Genomic DNA, 18,532 nt, shown 5'->3' on the forward strand with positions numbered 1-18,532 from the left:
TCTGTCTGTCTGTCTGTCTGTCTGTCTGTCTGTCTGTCTGTCTCTGTCTGTCTGTCTGTCTGTCTGTCTGTCTGTCTGTCTGTCTGTCTCTGTCTGTCTGTCTGTCTGTCTGTCTGTCTGTCTGTCTGTCTGTCTCTCTTTGTCTGTCTGTCTGTCTGTCTGTCTGTCTCTTGTCTGTCTGTCTCTGTCTGTCTCTGTCTGTCTGTCTGTCTGTCTCTTGTCTTTCTTTCTGTCTTGTCTGTCTGTCTGTCTGTGCGATCATGTAACACAACACAACACATCTCACTGTGTAAGCAGAAAGGAGGGCTAACTAGACACAGGCATGCATGTAAGACACACACACACACACACACACACACACGCTGTGTCTGTTTGCATTTACGGTAACTCTACGCTCTAAGAAATGCATAGTCAGCAGTGTATTTGATATACTATTTGTAGACTCACACACTCACACAAACACACACACACACACACACCCACACACAGTGTCTGTTTGCATTTACGGTAACCCTACGCTCTAAGAAATGCATAGTCAGCAGTGTATTTGATATACTATATGTAGACTCACACACGCACACAAACACACACACACACACACGCACACACACACACACACACACACGCGCGAGCCCAGCGTGGTCCTAGGGGACAGGATCTGGGTTCGAGGACGATCCCCTCTCACAGACAGACCCGCTCATAAATCAGGGTTCCCAGACCAGAGACGGTCGTCTGATGCAGATGCCATAAGTCCGCGGCCTATAAACATTAAATATGAGGGAAAATCTCCCGTCACGTTTTTTCCGTCGAGCGCCGGACGGCAGAGATCTCCGCCCGTCACACGCAGCCTGGAGCTGAACCAGTAAAATAACTATAAGTCAGTTTTAGGTGGAAAAATATGTTCCCCCCCATTACCTGGGTGACACATGCATCTCCTATTGCTAAACCCCCTCTCTGGCTTAGAGGGTCTAAATAAAGTGAGTCCCTTCTTCACATTTCATCTAATCGTTGGTTTAAAGGTGCCACATGTAAGGTTGTTTTATTGTAGCATTCTGGGTAATGTAGTTATTAGTATCACAGCTGTTCAGTTAAAATAGAGTCTATTCTACTCAGAAGCCTGTCTACTTTGTAAATCCACAGAGTTCAAGGTTCATGGTGCTTGCTCTAAATGTTAGGGCTCTCATAGGTTAGTGTCGGGACTAGGTGCATTGTGGGTACAATTATCATTAGTTATACTCACAACATAGATCAGATCTCATTCAGGTAGCTCGATCATGCTGAGCGCCGATTGGCTTCGTGCTTAGATCCCCATCCGGGCGCTTTGACCTCTGACCTCTCTCGTTCACCCATTCACACACACCTTCACACACCAGTGGCGGCAGCTGCCATGCAAGGTGCTAGCCTGCTCATTGGGAGGGAGTTGGGGTTCCGTGTCTTGCCCAAGGACCCTTAGACCTGTTTCTGGGAGGAGCTGGAATTGAACCCAGAACCTTCCGATTCCCAGAAGCCACTGAGCTACTGCCGCCCCAATTAATGTGTATTAACTCATTGCCTGTCTGTAATTGATAGCTCTGTCTCTCTGATCCATTATGTATAGTAGTAGTTGTAGTATAGAAACATTCAATGACAATAAGGCAATAAATTAGAACTAAAAATGCAAAACTTGGTGTCTGCATGCCCGTCGGCCTCTTGCCGTCCTGTCTCTGATTGGTCAATCACTTCGTCCGTCCTCTTTTTCTGTCTCTCCGTCTTCTCTCCGTCCCCCTCAGGCCAGCAGCAGCTCTGATTCGCTGGACGGCGCGAGCCTGGACTACGCCAAGAGCTACGACGCCGTGGTGTTCGACGTGCTGAAGGTCACCCCCGAGGAGTTCGCCGTGAGTAACTTGACAGGTCAACACCAGCTCAACGGCCTTGTGGTTAGAGCGTCCGCCCTGAGGGAGGTCGGGGGTTCGATTCCCGGCCGAGTCGTACCAAATACTATAAAAAATGGTACTCAATGCCTCCCTGCTTGGCACTCAGCATCAAGGGTTGGATTGGGGGTGAGTCCCTGCGACATACTAGCGTCATGTCCAGGGGGTGTACTTGTACAGCAAGCTGCCTCACGCTAAGGAATCAGGAGATAGGCTCCTCCCCTATGGGTCACTAGGCTCCAGAACCATTGGTTCTCAAGGCTACTTACTTACTTACTTACTTACCAGACAAAGTCAGCGTTGTCGAGATGCTGGGCTAGAGAGAGAGACGGGGGCCCTCGCTTGGCTGAAGGTGAACCTAGAGACCCCTCCGGACCCCCAGGAACACCAGAAGGCCCCCCCAGTGACACACAACAGCTTTAACCGTCTTTAACAATGATGCATGGGGGGATTCATTATTTCCATAAGTGGACATCGTTCAAAGCGCTACTCCATTACTCACGAGCATGCATGCATTCATTCACTTCTCCCCTGCGTGTGTCGGGAGACTGAAGGGATTTCTGTCCTGTGATTTCAGAGCCAGATCACGCTGATGGATACGCCCGTGTTCAAAGCCATCCAGCCGGAGGTAAGAGCAGAGCGAAGTCTGTATATCTGATTATTCATTATCGGAGAGGATTTCCAGAAGACCAAGGCACGGCGTGATTGATGACGGACCCCGTTCGCATTCTCCCGCTTCACGTGTATGATGGAGTAGGATGATGGTCCGGTAGTTGTGACCTGATTGGCTGATTCAGAGCAGAGCCCGGGTTGGTTGGCTCAGCGAGTAATGCTGGAATCACACACACATTTTTGACTATGCATGGTTGGGGTGCTGAATCAGCTAAATATTTATAGTCAAGTATAATTGCTTTATTCGGTCTTTTTCTCCGGAGCGGTCGCCAGGAATTCTCAAACTTTTCAATCGGCTGCTGTCATTTCCATCGGTGTCGAGCTGTGATTTATGATCTCTTTATCTTCGCCACGAGCAACGTTTTATTTGTTTTGGAGAGGAGTGTACCGAGGACGAGGATTTAATCATGTTTAAATCCACGAGAGGAAGCACATCATTACAACGGCGGCTCTTGAACGTGTCACACTAATGGCGACAGCGCGCTCCTGGACGAACGGACGACCTGACAGATGCAAAAGGTCGTTTAAAAAGCCGCTCGTTTAAAAGGCTGACCGCAGGCCAGACCCTCGGCTTTTTACCTCAGAGCGGTTCCGTTACCTTTTCATTGACCGACCCGAGCCTCTCCCCAGCCTCTCCCCAGCCTCTCCCCAGCCTCTCCCCAGCCTCTCCCCAGCCTCTCCCAGTCTCTTCCCAGCCTCTCCCCAGCCTCTCCCCAGCCTCTCCCCAGCCTCTCCCAGCCTCTCCCAGCCTCTCCCCAGCCTCTCCCCAGCCTCTCCCTAGCCTCTCGTGAGCCTCTCCCCAGCCTCTCCCAGTCTCTCCCCCAGCCTCTCCCCAGTCTCTCCCCAGCCTCTCCCAGCCTCTCCCAACCTCTCCCAGCCGCTCCCCAGCCTCTCCCCAGCCTCTCCTAGCCTCTCCCCAGCCTCTCCCCAGCCTCTCCCAGCCTCTCCCCAGAACACTATATTTTAGTTGAGGCCTCGATCTCTCAATTTGATCTCCGATAAACCAAGATTGTTCCTCGCCTCGTGTTCATCCGTAGTCTCATGGACTTCCTACAGGTTGACTTCTATAGCTACTCAATGCGCATCAATTCAAGATGGAGTTTTTAGTGTGGGGACAGGTGTTCAACAACCTCAACATCTCAACATGAGATAATCTCTTTCCACAGACTGTCAACATGGCAGAGATCGTTGGGAGAAAGGAGAGATGATGGTGGTAGATCTGGCAGCGCACCTCAGAAAACTTGGCAGCGCGTCACCGACGATTTGCGAATTACGCTTAATATGCCGTTTGGATGAAATAAGTACTGTAGCAGCACAGCGTTGTGTCTGGATTGGATTACGAACGAAAGCAGGTCCAAGTCCCGTTCAGGCAACGATGTAAAGGTTTCTTCAGACTAATCTCCCTCATGGTTCTCCAGATCCCGGTTCTACCAACCCCTGAGCTCCGGCTCTTTGTTTCGATCAACTGGATGCTGTTCTAGGAAGAACCGAGGTTAAGAACCAATAAAACGGGTTCTGTTAAAAAAAAAAAAAAAAAAAAGTAGCCCAATTTAGAGATCCTATCAAACGGTGGAAAAAGCGAGTAATTAATGAACATCGGCTTCTCAGCAGCTCAGCAAGTTTGAATATCCCCCTCACAGGGTGCCAGAATATCCCCCTCACTGGGTGCCAGACGCCCGTAGGCCTCGGTCTGACATGACTGGAGAGGTTATGGGGTTTTTCTTAAAGCAACAGCGTGATTGTGTTTAATAGCAGTCAACCCAATAAACGGACGCAACCTGAGGGTCTGTTCACATTATTATGGCTCTAGAAATCCCAGGTTGTTACGTGATGCCCAGGGTCCAGCTGATTCACTGTTGGCAGCCTTCACATCGGACTATTATGTTTCCCTGTGAAGAAATGGAAGGCAAAAAAAAAAGATGTCGTCTTTTTTTTGCTTCAGAAAGACAATTTAAAGCCCCATACTATGGAAGTTTTTTAGGCTCTTTATTCAAATGGCAATGCATTTTGCAATTTAAAAACAAAAAAACTAATAAAAAACGTCCATACCATACCACTGTATACCACTGTTCCCCAGGACATAGCCCCCTCCTTTCCCCATCTCCAGGACATAGCCGTGTCCCAGGATGTACCCTTCTCCAAGACATAGACCTGTCCCTTCTCCAGGACATAGCCCTCTCCCTTCCCCTTCTCCAGGACATAGTCGTGTCCCAGGATGTATCCCTTTCCTTTTTCCAGGACACAACCCTGTCCCTTCTCCAGGACATAGCCCTGTCCCTTCCCCAGGACATAGCCTTGTCCCTGCTCTGGGACATAGCCCTGTCCCTTCTCCAGGATGTACTCCTGTCCATTCCCCAGGACGTCGCCAATTGAAATGGGAGGACAGCCGGAGTATTCACAGTTGTCAGTCAGCGTAGTGTTTGTATAGCCTCCATTCCCTCTGCTTCCATTACCCCCTCGCCCTGGTTCCATGGCCAAACACAGGTGTGCATTCGGGCTTAGCCTGATGGGAAAAGCAGGTCCGCCCTTCCAAGCAGACAGCGACCTCCCTCGTTCTCTGGTCCCAGGTGAGTTGGAAACGCTTGTGGTAATTGCTGGATAAACACAATCTAGGACCTCTCGACTGCTGGGAAAAATGTCAGTCAGTTTCGGAGCCTTGGAATACATGTTCTCATGTGGACAAATTGATGTCTCTTCTTACCTGGGCCACATTTCGTGAAGGCACGTTTGAGGGGGGATTGAAGGATTGAACTGTGACGGACCCTTGTGTTGTCTTAAGTCCCAAAATTACCCACCACGATGTTTAACAGCCGAGAAAACCCCCTAAATTATCTTTATTTCAACTTAGACTTTTGATGACTTTTCCTACTATTGACCCCAGCCTTACAAAAAGTGAAACATGGCCTTTGTTCATATGTTATGTTATGTTATTTTTATTTATAATGTATTTTATAAATTGTATTTATTGTATATTATAAATATATTTATATGCCCACCTTCACACCAACACATGGCTACAGACAGACGGGTACCTCACCCCAACACATGACTGTGTAGACAGACAGGTACCTCACACCAACACATGACTGTGTAGACAGACAGGTACCTCACACCAACACATGACTGTGTAGACAGACAGGTAATTCACACCAACACATGACTATAGACAGACAGGTACCTCACACCAACACATGACTATAGACAGACAGGTACCTCACACCAACACATGACTAGACAGACAGGTCCCTCACACCAACACATGACTGTGTAGACAGACAGGTACCTCACACTAACACATGACTATAGACAGACAGGTACCTCACACCAACACATGACTATAGACAGACAGGTACCTCACACCAACACATGACTGTGTAGACAGACAGGTACCTCACACCAACACATGACTATAGACAGACAGGTACCTCACACCAACACATGATTGTATAGACAGACAGGTACCTCACACCAACACATGACTGTGTAGACAGACAGGTACCTCACACCAACACATGACTGTGTAGACAGACAGGTACCTCACACCAACACATGATTGTATAGACAGACAGGTACCTCACACCAACACATGACTGTGTAGACAGACAGGTACCTCACACCAACACATGACTATAGACAGACAGGTACCTCACACCAACACATGACTATAGACAGACAGGTACCTCACACCAACACATGACTATAGACAGACGGGTACCTCACACCAACACATGACTATAGACAGACAGGTACCTCACACCAACACATGACTGTATAGACAGACAGGTACCTCACACCAACACATACAAAAATTATCTTCATATCCTTTTAAAGTGAATCTCCACAATATTACATTAGATGTCTCTTTTGTGACGGATAGGCTGTTTAAAACAGTTAGATTATTGTTTACCTTGCTTAAAAGGTTTGTATTATTGAATTTGAAAGCTCTGGGTTGTTGAAAGTGGATTTGTAGCCTCGCATGTTTTCAAACTGAATCACGACTTGGCGTTTAGGAAACCCATCAGAGCCTGATATGACACATTTATACACAAGCCACGCTCGGATGACGCTGCACATTACTCAGTTAAATAAACAACGAAACAGAAACAGTATCTACACAATAAAACCCGATACTGTGAAAGGACACCGTTCGTCGCCATAGATCTCACTGCTGCGCGCAATAAAGCCGAAAACTCCCGAAATTGCGTCAGGGTTTCAGTGTGTGGAGCTCGTTTGAGGAGCGTTATGTAATCACACTACAGATGCAGAGCGCTGCCGGCCGGCTGGTTTTATGGGTAGACTGCGTTACGACGCTCCCGTACCGCCCCCCTGCATGCGTTGGCCGAGACGCGCCGTACGTAGACACGGTGGAAAAACACGGGATGCATTGCACACTTAATACCCGTCGTTATCGACTTCTCGTTTTTTCTCACATTAAACATGCGAATGAGTTGGAAGGGAACACTGGCGCAGCACAACATGGGTTCGGTATGCACACGCAGATGGGATCTGAACACTCTTGTGCTCTACACAGTGTCGCGGCTCCTCTCTCGCCAACACGCTCCACTGGGAAGGGAGAGGGCTATGTCCTGGAGAAGGGAGAAGGGTACATCCTGGGACAGGGCTATGTCTTGGAGATGGGAGAAGGGAGAGGGCTATGTCCTGGAGAAGGGGGAAGGGTACATCCTGGGACAGGGCTATGTCCTGGAGATGGGGAAGGGAGAGGGCTATGTCCTGGAGATGGGGAAGGGAGAGGGCTATGTCCTGGAGATGGGGAAGGGTACATCCTGGGACAGGGCTATGTCCTGGAGATGGTGGAAGGGACAGGTCTATGTCCTGGAGAAGGGAGAAGGGTACATCCTGGGTCAGGGCTATGTCCTGGAGATGGTGGAAGGGAGAGGGCTATGTCCTGGAGAAGGGACAGGTCTATGTCCTTGAGAAGGGAGAAGGGTACATCCTGGGACAGGGCTATGTCCTGGAGATGGTGGAAGGGAGAGGGCTATGAGTCAGGCGGGCTCTGAACACATACTCCGCACAGCGTCGTCACCCCTCCCTCACCAACACGCTCCACTCTCTGTTCAATCAGGCAGATGTTACGTCAAAGACAGATGCGTCACTTTGATGGTTTTTTTTTTTCTTCTCGTTTTCTTTAGATTTCCAAACGATTTCACACTGCTGCTCCCGCGCGACAATTTTCTTGACAGTAACCAAGTAATGTCATGCTTTAAACGGGTTCAGTGTGCATCAGCGCACATCACAGCACTGCCTCTCTGATCATCGCCTGTGAAGATCTTACCATCCTCTGTCCTCAGCTGCTCAGAAGATCAGCTTCTTGGAAGGGACTTCGGTGCCGCGGGGTTTGAACGCAGTCACGGAGGCCAAAAGGCCAGACACATCTGCGAAAGCCATGACGATGCGACAATAGCAATCTGAGAGACTGAAGATCGTTTAGCGTCCCGGGGACGATAAAAAGTATTGTTGGGGAGAGTTGAACCGCGGCCTTGGACTGGAACGTCTGACCTCCCAGCGCTCGGCTAGCGCTTTCATTTCGTCTTTGAAAACGCGAGGCGGGAAAAAAACAACACCAACGCGGACTTTTTTTTTCAAGCCAAATAACTTTCAATGAGTCTTATTCATCCTCAAGAAAAACCAAGCATGAGAATCAGGCAAAGCTCTAATTATCTTTTATTGAGCCCGTTATGAGGACCAAAGCAATGGAAAACAAATGAAACGTCTGTTTCACAGCAGGGATGTATTAGACCGGACTAGAATAGTTCAATAGCTCTGTGAAAGCGCCGTCGACTGCCACGTATACCAGCAGTCAGTTGTAGTGTGGATCAGTCGGTTGCGCGGCTGCCAGATAATCGCGTTCAGAATTGTGTTGTTTGCATATGTCACCTGTGGTCAAGTTGAATGGCAGTACTATGATTCGTTACAGATCTCGAGGAGTTTGAAGGATGCAAGATGACTAGTGTACTTGGAAGTACTTAGGTGTACACCTGGACAACAGACTGGAATGGGCGAGAAAAAAATCTCCATTTCCGAGAAGAGACGGAGCAGAGGAGAGAGCGACGCTGAACATGTCCTCTTCCTCCAGTCTGGGGGTAGCGGGCGCCATCTTGTCCAGCCCCCGAGGCAGGAACAACTTTTTGGCTCTGTTGATCTCTGGGCAGTAAAAAGTGACACAACTCTGTTTATCCAGAGTGGGTGGTATGTCCATCCATCGGCCGGGTTATAACTTTATATGGCAGCATGACCTGGGTTCTGGTGGTGCGGTCAGATGCCAGTCCCCCCGGCCAGGGCCTCGGCCAAACACTACATTTATACTGGGGATTCAAGTGGAGTTTTTTCCCCTTTTGCCCCTAACAGCTTTCTTAGAAACCCCTACTTCTCAACTCTGGATTCGTTCCCTGTGTATCTCCCTCACATATAAATTATACACTGTATAATTTGAGCTTGGAGACGGGAATCTGCGAGCTACACATTGTGAAAGGTTGCGCAAAGATCAGTCTTTGCGAGAAACGAGGGGGATTTGCTCCATTGAAAAGGCCCAACGTGTGGCTTCACACAGAGCTGAATATGCTTCTACAGTCCTTCCTATTCGTCACCTGTAAAGAACAGTGGAAGTTCTCTGTGGGAAGGAACCGTGTTCTTTGAGGGTTCTACGGCCTGCGTGAGCACAGAACCTGTGGTCCTTTCCCTCGCGACCACATCCTCTCATTGGCTGTTGACTAAGCAGGTGTTTATAGGCATAGCTTCTCCCCTGTAGGGATGTATATTTCATCTCTGGTCTATATTTATCCACTAATGTTCAGCCCCCTGCTCACTTCCTGTATTTGAGTAGTTACGGTATATTAGTCCCGCCCACTTGATGGCTTTTAATGAGTAGTTCCAGTATTTTATGTTCATGTATGGTGCTTTTTATTTTATATGTGCTGCTGAATTTCATACGGTGTGTTTTAAGCTACTGGAGGCCTAAATTGACTTCGGGATCAATAAAGTATTTATCTCTCTATCTACAGTATGTACGGTATCTACATGGCAACAGCCCCAGCAAGCAAAGACCTGCCGACTCAAGGAGAAAGAGTTGTACTGTAACTGACTCCAGGTCTGTTTTCAATCCTGTCCCTGCATGTGCCATCCTATAAAAGCGGAGGGGTAGAGAAGAAGGAGAGAAGGTCTAGAACTTTCCATACCTGAAGTGACCCTGACAGGTCGGACACCGAAGTCAGGAAGTCAGTGGAATTCCACATAAAAGGAAGCGGTTAGCGGCCAAGTCGAGTGTTTTTTCTTTCTAGCCTCATTCCAGAATCTGGGAGTGAGACTTCGGATGAAGGTGGGAGATTCTCAGCCAGACTTTTAACCGGCGGATGCTGTGTTTGTGGTTCGGTCTGGTTCACACCCTGGCAGGGACAGAACATGGTGGTCCAAGTAGCCTTTGCGAAGAGTTGAGATATTTATTGTACCGTAGAATCAGAACGTCAAGATGGTCGCTCGAATGCTGGACAACCAATAGAGTGCTTGTGATAAAATGTCGGTTTTTGACCGGTAGTCGATACTGTGTCCTTTGATGCCCTTAGTCTGAGCTGATTCAAATCAGTTATTTATAGTTATAGCCCTAGTATTGATGTGTTGCCTAACCTCGCAGTCATGTAATTAAGGTTACAGCTAAAAAAAACTGGTTTTAGTAACACTAACCGAATCGATATTGAATCGAATCGAATTGAATCGTGATAATCGATTCCGAACCTTGTGAATCGGAATCGAGTCGATTCTTGAAATTCGACTCGATACCCAGCCCTATTGTGACCTGATCTTCCTTGGCCTTCACTTTTGACTAAGAACACTTAACGTCTCATTAAACATCCATAAAAGCTACAGGAAAATAAAATGTCAGTCATGACTTCTGCATTCCTCTGACCTGCTTCTGAAGCGCAGTAAAACGAGAGGCCGTGGAGCCCGAGGGAGAGTGTCCCGGTCGGGGTGACCCGGCGAACAGCTGCTGGGTCGAGACCCTCGCGGTGCGTCGGTACCGGCAGGGAGGTGTCGGCGCCCCCCGGCAGGCCGGTTTAAAGCGGCACCTTCTGGGAATGTCCAGACCGTAATCCCCTGCTCTCCTCTAATCATCTCCGTGCCGTTCAGCTGCTGTTTACGAGCCGTCGTGGACCCAGTCTGGCGAGGCCATCCGGGCACGGATTGTGAAGTGTTTTTTTTTTTTCCACTTAACGTTTTACACTTTTTTTTGTTGTTGTTGCATTGCACAAGACTGTTCTCTCCACTACCACAACACTGTTCTCTCCACTACCACAACACTGTTCTCTCCACTACAACACTGGTCTCTCCACTACCACAAGACTGTTCTCTCCACTACCACAAGACTGTTCTCTCCACTACCACAAGACTGTTCTCTCCACTACCACAAGACTGTTCTCTCCACTACCACAAGACTGTTCTCTCCACTACCACAACACTGTTCTCTCCACTACCACAACACTGTTCTCTCCACTACCACAACACTGTTCTCTCCACTACCACAACACTGGTCTCTCCACTACCACAACACTGTTCTCTCCACTACCACAACACTGTTCTCTCCACTACCACAACACTGGTCTCTCCACTACCACAGGACATGTGAAGGTCTGCTAATTTGCTCATGAAAATAACCTGTTTGAATTAAGTCATTGATGACTAACGAGAAATGACACACACACTCAGATGTCCAGACATGTGCAAGCTCTTCACACAACTCCCAACAAAGAGGCTCTGTGCTCCGGAGATAGAATCCGCTTTGTATTTCAAGATGGCGTCTTGACCCCGGGAGTAACTTCTTCCTCATACGGGGGTCTTCACAGGTCTGAGGGCTGTCAGTCAGGCGGTTTGGTCATGGGGATGATGGTGCGGCGTTTGCGTTTCAGGAGCTGGCGAGCTGCGGCTGGAACAGGAAGGAGAAGCACAGCTTGGCGCCCAACGTGGTGGCGTTCACGCGGAGATTCAACCAGGTGAGACCTTCGTCCGACTACACCTCAACCGCGGGATAGAAAGTCTTCGCAGAATCACATCAGCCTAATTCATCTTCACGAATAATGATGACAAATCAATAACAATAAATGTTGACGATAAGATTATTTCTACAATTTCATAGTGACAATTATGATGATGAATGCTGTTTTCATAATAGAAACACAGGGCTCTCTCTCTGTGTCCGTTGATCAAGGGACAGGATATCCTGTCCAGTTCCTCATAGTATTCTCAGCTTGTTCTCATTGGTCAAGCAGGTTGCGTTTGATATAGTTTCGACGACGCTGCAATGCAGTGTGGGGGATCCTAATGAAGCCCCAGGCGTTTATAAACTGAACATTGGCGCATTGGGGCTTAATCCACCACTAAATGTCTAATGCAGTGGTTCTTAACCTGGGTTCAATCGAACCCCAGGGGTTCGGTGAGTCAGTCTCAGGGGTTCGGCGGAGGTCAAGACACACACCCGACTCATATGATTTGTGATGACACGCCCCGCTTGGCCATCATTGGCTGCAGGTGATCACGCTACATCGCTTGGCCTATCTGTGCTGCAGGGAATTTGGTGCGCTCAGTAGTCGACTTTCTGAACTGGTCTCTGAAAGGCAACAGCAGAAGTCACACTGATTTGCAGTAAATATTCATTATTATGTTTTTGTTTTTGTGTGAAAATCATGTTTTGATGGTTTTGTTCTTTGAACACAGTGATGTTGATGCACGGTTCATTTTGTGCACCAGTAAAATATATACCTATGTTTTGAATTTGAAAAAATCATATTTTATTTTTCCAATTAAGGGTTCGGTGAATGCGCATATGAAACTGGTGGGGTTCTGTACCTCCAACAAGGTTAAGAACCACTGGTCTAATGCTAGGTTATTTCCCCAGATAGCTCTTTCTTATTTTCCTGTGTGGATTTGGTTTTTCCAGCCTACCGTAACATAACACTTCCATTCCCTCAGACGGTGTCTGCCCTGTCCAAACAGGTAGAGTCCGACGCGCGTCAGCCAAGTTTAGAAAAGAAGGGTTTGGTGCTCAACAGTCCAGAACGGCATATATAAGAGAAGCTTTTTTACGTGGGCTTTTCAAACAGACTAGCCAAAGCCAGACCCTGGAGCCCTCATGTAGGATGTGTTCATTGAGGGGGAACAGGAGACTGTTTAAGCATCTTCCTCAGTCGGCCGTGTTCCCCTACGCTCTTCCTGCTCCGTTCTCCACGCATGTTCCAAATATCACATTAACTCTCCACTCAATGCATTTATTTCCATCCATTTCTGAAGCATTTATTTAATATTTATAATGACATTTATCGGTAGGCCTGGTAGGCTAACTAGTCCTACTAGTCTACTTGAAGCTGTAGCAATATTTCACAATATTTGGTCGGAACATTTAAACATAAATTATTAACTAAATCAGTGACTGGTCTACTCATTATAACATGGGACCAGATAATGACTGGTCTATTCATTATAACATGGGACCAGATAACTACTGGTCTATTCATTATAACATGGGACCAGATAATGACTGGTCTATTCATTATAACATGGGACCAGATAATGACTGGTCTACTCATTATAACATGGGACCAGATAATGACTGGTCTATTCATTATAAAATGGGACCAGATAATGACTGGTCCACTCATTATAACATGGGACCAGATAATGACTGGTCTACTCATTATAACATGGGACCAGATATGTCCTGGTCTACTCATTATAACATGGGACCAGATAATGACTGGTCTACTCATTATAACATGGGACCAGATAGTAGATCCTTCTAGATCCTTCTACTCGTTCTAGCTGGCTGGATGATGACCCTAATATCCCTCTGGTGATGGAACTCTTAATGGCTTCCCGTGATCTGGCCTTGGTTCTACTTCATGGAGCATAACCCAAACCTGCCAAAGACATTTCAGACTTGAAAAACGTTGCGAATGAGTCTACCTAATGTAACCTGTTTGAAGTGGTGGTGGGCGCGGGGGGGGGGGGGATGTTTTTCTTTCCCTAAAAGCGTCTCGAGCTTCAGAGCGTCTCTCCCCACCTCGTCGTGTCTCACCCCCTCTTCGTGTCTCACCCCCTCTTCGTGTCTCACCCCCTCGTCGTGTCTCACCCCCTCGTCGTGTCTCACCCCCTCGTCGTCTCACCCCCTCGTCGTGTCTCACCCCCTCGTCGTGTCTCCCCACCTCGTCGTGTCTCCCCACCTCGTCGTGTCTCCCCACCTCGTCGTTTCTCACCACCTCGTCGTGTCTCACCCACTTCGTCGGGTCTCCCCACCTCGTCGTGTCTCCCCACCTCGTCGTGTCTCCCCACCTCGTCGTGTCTCCCCACCTCGTCGTGTCTCCCCACCTCGTCGTGTCTCACCACCTCGTCGTGTCTCCCCCCCTCGTCGTGTCTCACCCACTTCGTCGTGTCTCACCACCTCTTCGTGTCTCACCACCTCGTCGTGTCTCACCCCCTCGTCGTGTCTCACCCACCTCGTCGTGTCTCACCACCTCGTCGTGTCTCACCACCTCGTCGTGTCTCACCACCTCGTCGTGTCTCCCCACCTCGTCGTGTCTCACCACCTCGTCGTGTCTCCCCACCTCGTCGTGTCTCCCCACCTCGTCGTGTCTCCCCACCTCGTCGTGTCTCACCACCTCGTCGTGTCTCCCCACCTCGTCGTGTCTCCCCACCTCGTCGTGTCTCACCACCTCGTCGTGTCTCCCCACCTCGTCGTGTCTCCCCACCTCGTCGTGTCTCACCACCTCGTCGTGTCTCCCCACCTCGTCGTGTCTCACCCCCTCGTCGTGTCTCACCCCCTCGTCGTGTCTCCCCACCTCGTTGTGTCTCCCCACCTCGTCGTGTCTCCCCACCTCGTCGTGTCTCCCCACCTCGTCGTGTCTCACCACCTCGTCGTGTCTCCCCACCTCGTCGTGTCTCACCCCCTCGTCGTGTCTCACCCCCTCGTCGTGTCTCCCCCCACGTCGTGTCTCACCCCCTCGTCGTGTCTCACCCCCTCGTCGTGTCTCACCCCCTCGTCGTGTCTCCCCACCTCGTCGTGTCTCCCCACCTCGTCGTGTCTCACCACCTCTTCGTGTCTCCCCACCTCGTCGTGTCTCACCCCCTCGTTGTGTCTCACCCCCTTGTCGTGTCTCACCACCTCGTCGTGTCTCACACCCTCGTCGTGTCTCCCCACCTCGTCGTGTCTCACCCCCTCGTCGTGTCTCACCACCTCGTCGTGTCTCACCCACCTCGTCGTGTCTCCCCACCTCGTCGTGTCTCCCCACCTCGTCGTGTCTCACCACCTCGTCGTGTCTCACCACCTCGTCGTGTCTCACCACCTCGTCGTGTCTCCCCACCTCGTCGTGTCTCACCACCTCGTCGTGTCTCCCCACCTCGTGTCTCACCCCCTCGTCGTGTCTCACCCCCTCGTCGTGTCTCCCCACCTCGTCGTGTCTCCCCACCTCGTCGTGTCTCCCCCCCTCGTCGTGTCTCACCCCCTCGTCATGTCTCACCACCTCGTCTTTGAAATCTAGAGTTTAACATGTTTTTGAATGATTTTTCACGGTGCCCACCCACATCCATTGTATGACCAAAACGGTGGTAGAGCAATTATCAGACTTTCTCAAAAGTGCTAGTTTTGTCAACGTTTTGATCTGAACCATTGCATATGATCATAAGTAACCTTAAAACAGGGCTAAACATGCATTTTCCCTTTACTACTCCTTTAATGATATGACGTGTCACAACAGTGCCAAAATCGTTATTGACAGGAATGCAATTTTAGTAATTGGCCTGTAAAATCTAATTCATTTCCAATTTATAGCCCAATTCCTTTGGTCACGAAAACAAACATAATTGTCTCATATTAACACTTTTGTTTTCCTCTCTCCTCGTTTCACTTAAGTGCAGTTTCAAAGAATATACTTGGATTGCAGATATTCTGCAGTTAACTTTATGATCTATAAAGGTCCATAAAGGATTGGTTCATATTTCAGCCGCAGTTGAGTTTGATATGGATCTACGTGCGTCTCCGTTTGTTGAATGCTGAGTGGGCGTTAAATGCAGGCCCTCAGTGAAACCAGACCCCTCCAGACCGTCCGCTGGTCTCTCTGGCTTTGTTTACCATCCCATCAAGACAAACACGACTCGCTGGCTCTGACACGCTGGAAAAAACAGCCTCATATGTGGAAGAGCCAGCGTGCGTGTCCCCCCCGACGTGGGCCCGGGACCACCTGTCTGCGTGGTACTTCCTGTCCCCATGTCCAGACCCTGGGAACGGAGGTACGCCTCCCAGACACTGAAGTCATCCCAGATCCTCCGGTGGATTCTCAGAAACACTAACGCACTAAAGGTTTCATGACTACCGAACGAAGACCTGTCATGTCAGTGAAGCTTCAAGGACCAACGGTTTTTAAGCCAGTCATGCAACATCCTAAAACATTAAAGATGTCGGGACTTTTTTTAAGGCGTCTGTGGAACCCGAGCTCTCTCTCCACGTTCACTTCTGGTAGCTGATTGCCGTGCGGGGACGATGCTTTGCGTTCCCTATAGGATTGCACACAACAAATGTGTTTGATTATGACTTTGGAAACGTCAGGTTTACATTACAACAGCCCTCAACTGGCCCCAGGGAAAACGCTTTCCCCATCAGGGAGAACATGCGGTTCTACTATTTTACAACAAAACAAAATCTTATAAATGTGTGTTATTGCTTTTGACAAGCTGACTATACTCCTCCAGCTGGGGAATACGGTTTAGCACATCAGTAGGGAGGGACAGTGATACAGTATGTTTACATGTTTCCCTGATTGGTCACACACTGCTCTTAAAAATATTTTTTATATTTCAGTTGGCATTCGGATCCCCATTCCTTAGTCCCTCGGAACATTTTAGTTGGGGGGGAAAAAGCTCTTGTAGCTGGATGAAGCCGTTTCCATAGAAATACAGTGAGAACCGTCAAAGTGACGCTTGAAGATGCTCCAAGGAGTGACATCAACCTTGTTAGGAACCCAATGTTCTCCTACTAAATTCCTGGAGCTTTATGTGATGGGAGTGATTGATGACACTGTTAAAAAGGAGCTCAAAGTGTTGGGGCTGGTGTTGGGGCCTACAACGTCTCTTGGCTCCAGCTGCGAGAGCCTGGAGCTGAACACTTTCGACACGTGTTCAGAGGGCAACGGTCGCCCTGTTGAATCATCCCTTCCATGCATCCATCACGTGATCAGCCCCCCCCACCTTCCAAAACACACGCACGCACACACACACAAACACACACACACACCAATCTCTGCTTTAGCACTTCAGGGGGTTCCCAAAGAGGTGAAGGGGCTTCAAGACACAGCGGCCGACCACAAGCATCTCATGGAAAATATGACGCCGTAAGAGGATACTCTCCAAGTTACACCGGTTTCCCCGACTCTGTCCCCCCTCCTCCCCCCCCCCGTCCTCTCCCCCCTCCCTCCTCTCCCCCCTCCTCTCCCCCCTCCTCCCCTCCCCCGTCCTCTCCCCCCTCCTCTGTCCCCTCCTGTCCCCCCTCCTGTCCCCCCTCCTGTCCCCCCTCCTCTGTCCCCTCCTGTCCCCCCTCCTGTCCCCCCTCCTCTCCCCCCTCCTGCCCCCCCTCCTCTGTCCCCCCTCCTGCCCCCCCTCCTCTGTCCCCCCTCCTGCCCCCCCTCCTCTGTCCCCCCTCCTGCCCCCCCTCCTCTGTCCCCCCTCCTCTGTCCCCCCTCCTGCCCCCCCTCCTCTGTCCCCCCTCCTCTGTCCCCCCTCCTCTCCCCCCTCCTCTCCTCCCTCCTCTCCCCCCTCCTCTGTCCCCCCTCCTCTCCCCCCTCAGTCAGTGATTGGCAGGTCATAGGGTCAGTGATCAGCAGGTCGTAGGGTCAGCAATCGCAGGGTCGGCGGTTCAAATCCCAGCTCCTCCTGTTCACATGTGGAAGTGTCCTTGGGCAAAGACACAGAACCCCAAATCGCCCCCACTGAGCAGGCTAGCACCTTGGCATGGCAGCTGGCTGTCATTGGTGTGTGAATGTGTCAATGAGAGGCCATTGTAAAGCGCTTTGGATAAAAGCACTATATACAAGTGCAGTCCATTACCATCTGCACTCCTCACACACACACACACACACACACGCACACACACAGACTAGCCTTCTGGTGAAGAGACACTGCACCATGTGAGGTCAGTCTGGTGTGAGACGGCGTTTGCGCGGCGGTCGTGCGTTGGCGAGTCGGAGGACCGAGCTCTAACCCCGCGTTTGCTGACGTTACCGTACGTGCGTCCAACCACCTTACCTGGAAACGCTAACATATTTCCGACGGTCCGGCTGCAGACGTTTATTTGAACAATGCTCTGAGGTAAACTAGTGTCGCGGATGTTAGGGTTGAGGTTTGAAGGAAAGAGCGGTTGATTTCTTGGCTCGTTCTTTTAGTAGTTTTATCTTGAAAAAAGTGTTCGGACACAAAGGGAACGATTCCACGATTTCATCCATAGTAACACAGTAGTAGTATGTATCCCCACACACGATAGAGTGTTTGATAGAGCGGGCTACGAGTCGTGTGTCAGACAAAACGATTGAGTTATCCGTGTTTTGAGACGGACAAAAGGTTAAATCCAGTTTTAGGCCCGTTTCCCTCCCAGACACGGTGATGTGCTTGAGCAGGCCCCATAAACAGTCCCAGATGTGGAGGAGACCGCTCGGCTTCTCCAGCCCCCTGTTCCCGAGCCAGTATTGTTTATTGTGATTAGTATCGCGGCCCACGCTTTCACTGCAACCTATGGTAAGCGATCGTCTGATCCGGCCAGAATGAAAAGGTATACAGCTCCAGCTCGTTCGCTGTATAACTGTACGATGCTTCCCATCAACTCTTCTCAGAGTTCCCCCTACCCCCCTCTGGACGCAGGTTTAGAACGCCCAAAACGAGGACAAAACCACCCAGGACTTCCTTTGTGC

General features: G+C 49.7%; 1 protein-coding gene across 1 annotated transcript in view; it reads left to right on the plus strand.

Moving 5' to 3' along the window:
* LOC311327019 (ras-specific guanine nucleotide-releasing factor RalGPS1-like) overlaps positions 1-18,532 on the plus strand; it is a 137,403-nt gene that overhangs the window by 26,060 nt on the left and 92,811 nt on the right. The window contains exons 3-5 of the mRNA XM_084460017.1: positions 1,770-1,874; positions 2,488-2,538; positions 11,498-11,581. Of these exons, the coding sequence (XP_084316143.1) occupies positions 1,770-1,874; positions 2,488-2,538; positions 11,498-11,581 (240 nt within the window). The remainder of the gene's footprint in view (positions 1-1,769; positions 1,875-2,487; positions 2,539-11,497; positions 11,582-18,532) is intronic.

This window comes from Borostomias antarcticus, assembly GCF_949987555.1.
Source record: "Borostomias antarcticus genome assembly, chromosome: 30".
Taxonomy (NCBI): domain Eukaryota; kingdom Metazoa; phylum Chordata; class Actinopteri; order Stomiiformes; family Stomiidae; genus Borostomias; species Borostomias antarcticus.